The sequence below is a fragment of the Pseudopodoces humilis genome, chromosome 1, assembly GCF_049639895.1.
Source record: "Pseudopodoces humilis isolate 2021_Gansu_Grassland_sample_001 chromosome 1, ASM4963989v1, whole genome shotgun sequence".
Classification (NCBI taxonomy): Eukaryota; Metazoa; Chordata; class Aves; order Passeriformes; family Paridae; genus Pseudopodoces; species Pseudopodoces humilis.
In genome coordinates this window covers 84,111,948-84,122,498 of record NC_142200.1, presented here as the reverse complement: position 1 = coordinate 84,122,498, position 10,551 = coordinate 84,111,948, and the positions used below count along the sequence as shown (strand labels likewise).

Here is a 10,551-nt window from a genome sequence, read left to right as displayed (position 1 = left end):
AGCTCATCTAAACTACAGGGAAGTTACCAGCCAGACTGTCCTATACCGAGTATTCCCTTTATAAATGACTGTTTCAATGTTTGCAGTGTCTACAGCTCTTGAGAGCAAAAGTGTGAGCTAAAGGAAAGCTGTGAATCTGCCTTCGAACCAACAAACCACACTTATATCCCACAGTTATGCACGTGCAATTAAATGTACATTTAATTAAAATTGCATTTTACATTTTTAAATGTACGCCTTGGCTAAGAATCTCTGCCTCTATTTTAGGGGTTATCAAGTTAAATAGAAAGCTTTGCTTTTTTTTTTTTTTTTTTTTTAATGAACAATTGAGGGTTCTTTTCTTCATGCTATGCTATCTTAAAATACCTGTACTTGTATTTATCAAATGCAGCACCTCTGAATTGGTCATCTGCCATTGAATGCAGTCTGGCAATCTCTTCTGCTTTGCAAAATGGGGGAGCTGACCCTGCCTGGCTTGGTTGATGCCATCCTCCTATGCAAACATTAGATGTGTTGCCATCACAGTTGGCCAGCCAGTCTCACTGGGGCAGGAGTTGGGGCGTGAGCTGAGCAGGTGAGGTGGTGGCATGCTGGAGCCATGCATCCAACACACAGAGGTCTAATGAAGGGGGTTAATGCCATCTGGTTAAAAAGAAAGTCTGAAAGCTTTGTTTTGCTTTGTTCAAAGGAGGGACACTTTTTGGGGAGACATTGAAAGTCATACTGCCATAGTGGGCAGAGACCTACTAGAAAATGGGGCTTGCCTGGGGTCACAGCCCATGGAACTCCCACAGCTGTGAGTTTCAAGTGTTTGTTACACAAGGTGTATTTAAAACACCATCTCTTTTGTGCATTCCCTGTGGTCTGTGGAAAATAATAGTTACATCTTGAGAGCTCTACTTTTTAAACTATTCTTTCACCTCTTTTTATTGTACTTTGCTTTTTGCAGAGTGAGGCATTGTTTTCTGTACGTCCACAAGCATGGGTTACTTCCAGCAGTGTGCAAATAACTGCAAAGAGAGCATCTGTGGCTTCATAAAAGTACATATGCAGATATCTAAGTTTTATTACTTATATTACTATAGCTCCTAGGAGCCTTAGAGGAGACTAGTTCTTTGGTGTGATTGTACATAATAACCATAAATGCCTTGTAAAACCTTTAAAATGCCTTGAAAACCGTGAGTGCATGTAGCTGCGTGTGTGTGTGTGTGTTTATGCGTGTGTGTAAATTTACACATCTCTGCGGCCACTCTGTAAAAGCATCTGCCTCTGGGTTTACCAGAACGTTTTTACCACATTTACCAGGTTTACCAGAACCCAGCTGCTCCTTGGAGGTTGAACACATCGATAGCTGGACAGCAAGGGGGAGGTTAAAAACCAGAAGTACTTTTCCTGGAAACCAACGCTTTTTCACTCGCAAGTTGTATTGGCAAGCCTGGCAACCAATAAAGACATTCCTTGGCAGAGGGAAGAGTATAACGGCCTGGGCACAGCTGGCACGGCTCTAGCGCTCACCGCCGACAGCGAGCTGCGCCCCGCGGAACCCGCCCCGCAAGGCCGCGGCTCCGTAGCCCGGCGGCGGCGGGAAGGGTCAGCGTGGGGTGTTGAACCCCGCGTGTGCCGGGGCAGAGGGAGCCGTGGGGAGCCGTGGGGAGCCGTGGGGCGGGCAGGGCGAGGGCAGGTGCCCGGCGGGGCCCGGCGGCGGTGGCGCGGGCGGCCCGGGAGGGGGAGCCCGCGGCCCGTGCAGCTCCGCCCGCAGCGCAGGTGCCCGCCGGGGCGGCGCGGAGCCCTGCGGAGCCCTGCGCGGCAGCATCGTCGCTCCTTACCGGGGGCAAGCGGCTTTGCGGCTTCCCTCGCTGTCCCGCTGTCCCCCGCGGGAGCCGCTTGAGGGCCGGGCTCCCCCCGCGCAGCCCTCGGCGGGGGGCGGCAGGCTTTGGAGCGGCCCCCGCCAAGGGCAGCCCGCAGAGGGGCAGAGCCCGGTCGTGGCTCTCTGTGGGGCTGAGCGCCCTCACGGCCACCCCCCATCCGCACCCCCACTTCTTCTGCCTCACACCCTCCCGAGAATGCTCCCAGCCCTCAGAAACGAGTATGGGAAAGGCAGGCAATTATGTATCCAGGGGCTGATCTCTATCTGCTACCTAATGACTTGCCAAGTACTTATCACTTCCCAGACTAGGAACTGTCGCTTCATTCTAATGTAAATAAACCCTTTATACAAATAAGTCTCTCTCTCCTCTCGTCTGCTAGAGCAATAGGTGGAGATGGAGCAGGACGGGGCTGCTAAGGTTCATACTCCCAGCTTCGTTGCTCCCTGTGTTTTCATTTATATGAATCCAGAGAATCCAACGGATTGAGCCCCCCCTCCGCCCTCGCTGCCCCTCCCAGAGAAAGGAAGGAAATAAGGGAGGAAAAGGAACACAAAAGGGGCAGGGGACCTTGGAAAGTAAAAGAAAAAGAAAAAATTAAATGTTTCATGTTTGGCTATCCTCCTGTCAGTTTAGGAGTGAATTTTTAACACCCTCAGCCGCTCAGATGATAGTGTTTTACCATGGGATGCCAAAGCTACAGAACCTACCAAATAATTAAACGTTTCTTACGCACTTGCAGGTCTTTCTCTGTGTTTGTGAGTGTGTGTGTGTGTGTGTGTCTGTGAGATAATACTTTCCAGAATGTACTTTACAGCAGAAGCAACACAAGTAATTTCCCACAGCCTGGTTTTTGTCCTTATTATTGGTGCCTCGACATCTCTGTGACACAACCTGTGTCACGGAGACGAATTATATGTACGACCGCGATAATTATCGTGGGAAGATGGAATAAATATCGTGGGAAGAACCTCTTGATGGTCTGGGTTCTTCTTTGTAAACTAAATGCAAAATTCTCTTTTCTTTTAGATAATATTCTTTTAGATACCGAACGTGAAATTAAGGTATTTCTCTCGTGAATGGCACGAAGCCGATGTCAGCTGCCTCATTTACTGCAAAGCATAATTTATTTCTCAGCCAAGAACGAGAGGCTAAAGATGCCACAGGGAATGGAGTGCTCATTTTCGTATTAAGTTGTGTTATTTATGTCTCAAGATAAAAGACGCCCTGGATTGGAAAACTACCGCGGCATATTTATGGAATTGTTAACCCACGGTAATGAAATAACAATCACTCCTGTTTGCTTAACTGAGTGCCACGCAAAACAGACCGTGCATTTAGAGCTTAATTGCACAGGCTTGAGATGGCAGAGGTGCTGGTGCAAGGACGAGAGGGAGGGAAGAAGGGATTGCTGTCACCAATGTCCAGCGGCTGCAAACAGAGAGGAGACTTGCGGCACAATAGATTTTTCTACCGGTGAAGCACAGATTTGATGCGATCACTTCCCTCCCTGCCCCTCGAAAGGATGTCAGCGGTTTTCTCCTGTGGTGTCGCCCGCTGTTTAAAGAACGTGGAAAGCTGCATCCTGAGATGCAAAGAGACGGGCTGGGTGGCTGGTTTCGGAGTCACAGGGACACTGCTATGATGTTGAAGCCAAAAGAAAGAGAGAGAAGCGAAGCTCTGACTACGACTAAATATAAACAGCCCGGGGCTGGAAAGCAGTTCACCTCCAGGTCTTTGAGACGAGCGAGGCGAACAACGCTCAGCGAATTGTTTGGGTCCACCTGGGCTTTGCCCAGGTCAAATGGTAGTCCCGCCGCCTACCGCTCCGATGTCATCTTTCTTTCTGACATCTTCCTAAATAATGTTGTAAATGACCACACACGCGAATCCTCGGAGGGTTTCAAGACAAACGCGGCTCCCCTGGCCTGGGTCTGTTCATAGGGGCTCCCGCCCCGCCACCGGCGTCCCTCGCCTGGCTGCGGGGAGGAGGCGGCAGCGGCCGTGTCCGCCGCCCGGGGGCCTGCGGAACAGGGGGCCCACGGAGGCCGAGGCTGCTGCCGTCCTGCTCCGTTCCTGCGGCAGAGCCAGGCGGGATACCTCGAGGGAGGCTGTCCCGCACGGAGGCCAGGCTGGCTAAAGCGGCAGAGACAGGGTGCCTGGCAGAGGTAGCCCTGCCGTACGACCGGGTGGGTGAAGACCAAGCGCCAAGGACTCTTTCTGGGTGGTATCCAAAGACAGCAGGGGGAAAACTGATCTTCCTGCCTCCCTAAACCCGTTGCTTCCCCCCAACACGCAGACACGCAAGCCCCAAATTCCACTATGAACCTTCACAATGGTGACTTTTGTGCCTCGAGTAGAGAAACCAAAGTCCTGCTGGGTTGAGGTCTGTAATTTAACACACGTTAGTTGCGTCAGTTTGCAATTATAGCATCAGAGTGGCGATTGCAAAATATATTAGATGCAAAATACTTCGGATTAATGTGTCCCCCCCCCTCCTTCCCTGTACTGAAACTTCTCGGTGTTACTCCAACCTTTGCCTGTGAAAGAGCTTCGCTCCCGTCAACATTGTCCAGATAAAATGAGAAAGCCGCTGAAGGCTCCGGGTCTCGGAGCGGCACGTTACGGACGCTCAAGGGAGCGAGCGGGAAGCCCACGGAAATTGTTTTTAACGGCAGGTAATACCGTGGGAAAACCGGATGACCTGGGCTGCATGGAAACGTGCTAAAATGCCCCTTTTCTTTCTCTTTTTCCTTTTTTTTTTTTTTATTTTCCTTTTTTTCCCCCTCAGCAAAACAAGAAAGAGGTTTTGAAAATATAAAGTGTTGGAATTGACATCTAGTCCAGTGCTTGCACATTTATTAATTCTGCCGTGGTGGGAGGAAAGGGAAAAAAGTGTAATTAGGCAGGAGCAGGTGAAAGATTCCAGACGATGAAATACAACAGGCTAAACGGGATAATGTATTCACCATTAAAGAACTGACATTTACTACCAAAAGGAGACCCGTTACGTTTGAATATGAAAAGGAGCAGATATTAAGCTACATAAATTACCTTCTTCACATGACTTGAATCCCACTTTAAATACTTTGTTGTTTTTTTTTTTTTCATAACCAACAGATCGCTGTTTCAGGCGAAGAGCCATACCTGCTAAAATACCATCAAGCAAACGATGCGCCTTTAACAAGTTCCATAGGCATGATCCCCAAAGCAATCGATCACAGTAAAAAGTGTGGAAAGGGTGTTTCAAATCAGTGAAGCCAAAAGGGTCTTTTAACGTATTTTTAGTGTCATAAGATCAGGATGGGTAATTCGTCTCACAAAAGCACCACACACACGTTTTTCCCGCACAAATTCCACCCCTTAAAATAGATTTCAGCGTGATCCTCTTAGCTGATCTATTATGAACGCTAATGAAGTTTCAGGGCTATGGGCTACAAAGCGAGTGAAGAGTACTGGGTTGTATTTCGAATAACTGAAGTACTGGTAAAATAGACTATTGTGAAGCAATGTACACTAATTTCACCGGTGTTTAAAGTACGAAAATAAAATCTTCGTTCTTCAAATATAAGAGACAATTGAAATTAAAATTTAAAAAATAAATAACCAAGTCCTCTCTCTCTGGTCCCTTTCCGTTCCCGTTAAAGTCTTATTCTGATTAGAGCCCAAATGTGATTTCAGATAGTTAGACAAAGGCGAAGCAAATCAAATCTTCATAGCAGAACCGGCCAAGCAGTTACGGGAACATTCATTTTGTTCTTCTTTTTCTCCCCCCCTCCGCCTTTTTTTTTTTTTTCTTTTGACACACCTGACATACCACCGAATCCACTCTGAAGTAGACTAGGAACAAAATTATGCCCTCTCCGTCTCAAATGGGTAAAGAGATAAAGCAAGGATCCGCTCTCCGTCTCACATCCCCCATCACGTAAAAAGATTACCTGAAGGAGCAAGCTACAGACCCCGTTCAGAGAAAAGCGCCCGTGTTTATAAACAGCAGAGGCAGTGGGCGCTACATTTGCAGACAGAGGGAGGAAAGCCCTTGGTGGCTGATTAATAAAAAAGAGCTCTGGAGGACTCGTCAAACCCTTGTCAACCGGAGGAATGCAATCTTTTCAGAAGCGTTTGGTCAGGCAGGCAGCTGGCTGCAGGCAGGGAGGTGCTGCTGAGGCAGGGGTATCCCACCACACACACAGACACACAGACACACAGACACACAGACACACACACACACACACACAGAGACACACACACACGCGCGCGCACTTTCCACGCACTTTCCTCGCCGTCCCCGCTGGCGTGGGGGGTGGAAGGCAGCTGGGGTGCGCTTCTGGCCGGGGCGGACAGGGAGAGAGCCGGCACACCGGCATGGAGCCGGACCGCCGAAACGAGCGGCAGCCCGGAGGGAATGGGAGGAGAGAGCCCGACCGGAACGTGCAGAGAAAACAGACCGAGGAGCTTACACTTACACACACACACACGCACGCACACACACACACACACACACACAAAAGTTACATTCGTGGGGAAAACACGCGTGGCAGAGCGCGGGGTGCCCGCGTGGGTGGAAGGAGCTCCGGGGGAAGCATTTACACATATACACATACACACACACACATATATACATATATATTGGTGAGGGCATGCACACGGTGCGTGTGCCCGGGGTGCGTGTGCGGGGGAGACCGCGTAAGGACGCGGGTGTGTGGCGAGCGAGCGAGGTGTGGGGCGGTGGGGCTCGGGCGGGGTTGTCGCGCAAAATGCGCGGGCGCTGGAGGATTCCCGCGGGTGAGCAGCGGCCCGAGCGAACGCGGGGCTCCGCAGCGCTCAAGGCGTCCGCGTGTGTCGGCGAGTGTGTGTGGCCGGTCCCCGAGCGCTACAACTCCCGTAGCTGCCGCGGGTATTTTTTTTTTTTTCTCCTTTTTTTTTTCCCCTCGGTCTCTCTCTTTTTTTTTTTTTTTTTTTCCCCTCCTCATTCAGAGCTCGGGGTGTCTCCCGGCCCTCATTGGCCGGCCCAGCTCGGCGGGGCGGAGCTGAGCCGCCTGCAAAAGGAGGAAAAGAAAAAAAAAAAGAGAGGAAAAAAAAAAAAAAAGGAGACCGAGAGAGAAGAGGGAGGGAAAAAAAAAAGGAGAAAACTGTAAGTGCGTAAAAAAGTTCTCGCCGTGGTGACGGATGCTCAAAAGTTCAGGAGTTTTTCCGATGCTTCCCAAAGCAGCCTGCGACTGAAAAAGAGACTGAAAAAAAGCGAGAGGGAGAGAGAGAGGGAAACTTTGCACTGGGAGATCGGGAAGGTGGATTTTTTTCTTCTTCTGCTCGCTTAAAAAAGCCAACAAAACACATCCCTCTACTTTTGTCCCTCCTTTGCAGACAACTTGTTGCAGATCCCCGTGGAACAAGGAACTGGGAGCGTGGGAGCCTCTTTGCAAAGGTTTTATTTTCTTAATACTCTTTCTGCGTTTGGAAGTTGCTTTCTCCGCTGCGATTACTTTTTTTTTTTTTCCTCCGCCGTTTTCTTTTTTAAAACATTTTCCCCCTTTTTTGTCCCCCTCTTTTTTCCCCCCCTTTTTTGAAATTTTTTTCCCCCTCCGCGTGGAGCGCGGGAGCTCGCCGGTGGGCTTTCCTGGGCGAAGAAGAGGAGGCTTTCGGCGCTGCCGTGGTTATTCTTCCTCCCTTTTTCCGCGCTCCGCCGGGGGGGTGGGGGGGTGGGGGTTGCCCGGCCGCCCGGTCCAGCTCGGTCCGCGGAGCGGTGGAGGGGTGGAGGGGGAAGGGACGCGCTGTTTGGTCCGGCGGGGAGGGTGGGGGAAAGCTGACGGGAGGACATGCAGGCTCGCTACTCCGTGTCCAGTCCCAACTCCCTAGGAGTGGTGCCGTACCTCGGCGGAGAGCAGAGCTACTACCGCGCCGCTGCGGCGGCGGCCGGCGGGGGCTACACGGCCATGCCGGCCCCGATGAGCATGTACTCCCACCCGGCCCACGATCAGTACCCGGCCGGCATGGCCCGAGCCTACGGGCCCTACACGCCACCGCCACAGCCCAAGGATATGGTGAAGCCGCCCTACAGCTACATCGCCCTCATCACCATGGCCATCCAGAACGCTCCCGATAAGAAGATCACCTTGAACGGGATCTACCAGTTCATCATGGAGCGGTTCCCTTTCTATCGGGACAACAAGCAGGGCTGGCAGAACAGCATCCGCCACAACCTCTCCCTCAACGAGTGCTTCGTCAAGGTGCCCCGCGACGACAAGAAGCCCGGCAAGGGCAGCTACTGGACCCTCGACCCCGACTCCTACAACATGTTCGAGAACGGCAGCTTCCTCCGCCGCCGCCGCCGCTTCAAGAAGAAGGACGCCGTCAAGGACAAGGAGGAGAAGGACCGCCTGCACCTCAAGGACCATGCCCCGCCGCGCCCGCCGCCGCCCGCAGCCGCCGCCGAGCCCGAGGGCGGCCCCGCCGGGGGCAGCGCCCCACCGCCGCCGCCGCCCGTCCGCATCCAGGACATCAAGACGGAGAACGGCACGGCCCCGCCGCCGCAGGCCGTGTCCCCCCCCGGCGCCGCGCCGCCGCTAGGCGCCGTGCCCAAGGTCGAGGGCCCCCACAGCAGCAGCAGCCTCTCCAGCGGCGGCAGCCCCCGCAGCACCCTCCCCTCCAGCCGCTCCCTCAGCCTGGAGGCCCCCGAGCCCCCGCCGCCCCCACCGCCGCCCCCGCCGCCGCCCCACCACCACGGCCCGGGCTTCAGCGTGGACAACATCATGACCTCGCTGCGGGGCTCGCCGCAGCCCGCCGCCGAGCTGGGCGCCGGCCCCCTGGCCCCCGCCGCCGCCGCCCCGCGCACCGGCATCCCTCCCGCGCTGTCCCTCGGCGGATACTCGCCGGGACACAGCTCCGTCTTCGGCTCGCCCTGCGGCCAGGCGGCCGCCGGGGCCGCCGCCGGCACCTACCACCGCAACATGCAGGCCATGAGCCTCTACGCGGCGGCGGGCGGCGCCGACCGGCCCGGCCACCTGCCCGCCGCGGGCGCCCGCCCCGCCGAGGGCCCGCCGCCCGAGTACGCGATGCCCTCCGGCGGCGGCGGCGGCGGGGGCGGTGGCGGTGGGGCGGGGGGCGGCGGCGGGGCGCTGGGGCACGGCGGGCTGGGCGGCGCGGCGGGCGGCCACCAGGAGGGGCACCACCCGCACCCGCACCAGGGCCGCCTGGCCTCCTGGTACCTCAACCAGGCGGCGGCGGCGGCGGCGGCAGCGGCGGCGGCGGCGGGGGAGCTGGGCCCGCTGGCGGGCGCGGCGGGCTACGCGGGGCCGCAGCAGGCCTCCGCCGCCGCCCCGAGAGAGGTCTCCGAGGCGCCGCGGCTGGGGCTCAGCGCCTCGCGGGGCGGCGGCGGCGGCAGCGGTGGCGGCGGGGCAGGGGGCGGCGGCGGCGGCGGCGGGGCGGGGGGCGGCGGGAGCTGTCAGATGGCCTTCCCCGGCAGCCAGCCGCTCTACCGCACCTCCGGGGCCTTCGTCTACGACTGCGGCAAGTTCTGAGCCCGCCCCGTCGCGGGGACACCGCGGGAACTCCGCTCCGCGCCACCGGCCCCCGCAGCGCCCGCGGAGGGAAGCGGGGGCATCGCGAAAAGCTTTTGTACAGAGACAGCCCCAAAGCATGTCTTGGTTTGTTAAAGGACAGTGTTACTCCAATAACACGTAAGTTTTTTTTTTTTTTTTCTAATTGCTTTGAGAAATACTTCTTTTTTCTCGTCTCCCACCTCTCGCTCTTCCCCGTCCCTTAAGGTATTGTCATGCCCCGCGTTTAAAAGGGAGCGAAAAGTCCAGCGTAGAGTACCAGCTTCTCTCCCCCTCCACTCCCTCTTCTACAAGGACTTGTTTTAAAATGTAAATTGCGACATAGTAATTTATTTTTAATTTGTAGTTGGATGTTGCGGACCAAACGCCAGAAAGTGTTTCCCCCTTTCCTGAAAAGTGACGTTAAAATTGACTGAAACGCTGATTTTTTTTTTTTTCACTATATATAAAAAGGGAAACTGTATTAATCTTATTCTATCAATATTTTTCCTTTTTTTTTTTTTGTTGAAAATATTCTGAAGGTATTGCATTGTTTGTTTATTAATAAATTACCATTCAGTTGGAATGATCCTTTACACGTCTGTATATTTTAATGCTTTCATTTAGAAAGAGAGAAAGAAAGAAAGAGAGGGAAAAGGGATTTCATAACTGACTTTGTAGCTGGAACAGCTTGTTCCCCTCCGCACAAATTCCAAAGACCATTTAGGAACTGCCAGGTCGAAAAATCCCTTTTCAGTCTCTTCTGCAATATGTTCCACTTAGTCAGCTCGCCTTATCCACTAGGAAAAAAATACTTTCCCATGGCAGCTCTGAGTTGGCAAACAAACAAACACGTTTTCTTAGCAATTAATGGCAAGACCTGGAAACATTTGACCATACACAGTCGTATGGCGACATTACGTTGTTTTAAATAATATGCCTATGTAAGGATATATTAAGTGATAACTCCAAGGTAGAAGTGCATGCACTAGATTCCAGACCATGTGTAACTGTATATGTCGAGCTATCGATCGCTCTGTGTGTGTTTCAAATGTATTTATATCTAGGATTTACATATGTACCTATATTTAAGAAAGGATTACATATTTATTTATAGTTTCATATATGCATTGCATATTTTTTTGAACTCC

The 10,551-nt window shown here is 53.3% G+C and overlaps 1 protein-coding gene across 1 annotated transcript; it reads left to right on the top strand.

The window, feature by feature from the left end:
• The first annotated feature begins 7,657 nt into the window (after window positions 1-7,657).
• On the top strand, window positions 7,658-9,925 carry FOXC1 (forkhead box C1). Its single transcript, XM_005534649.3, has one exon. The coding sequence runs from the start codon at window positions 7,682-7,684 to the stop codon at window positions 9,380-9,382; it is 1,701 nt and encodes a 566-aa protein (XP_005534706.2). The 5' UTR covers window positions 7,658-7,681; the 3' UTR covers window positions 9,383-9,925.
• Window positions 9,926-10,551: the final 626 nt, after the last annotated feature.

Coding starts and splice junctions, on each gene's coding strand:
- FOXC1 (XM_005534649.3), top strand. CDS start 7,682: ATGCAGGCTCGCTACTCCGTGTCCAGTCCCAACTCCCTAGGAGTGGTG.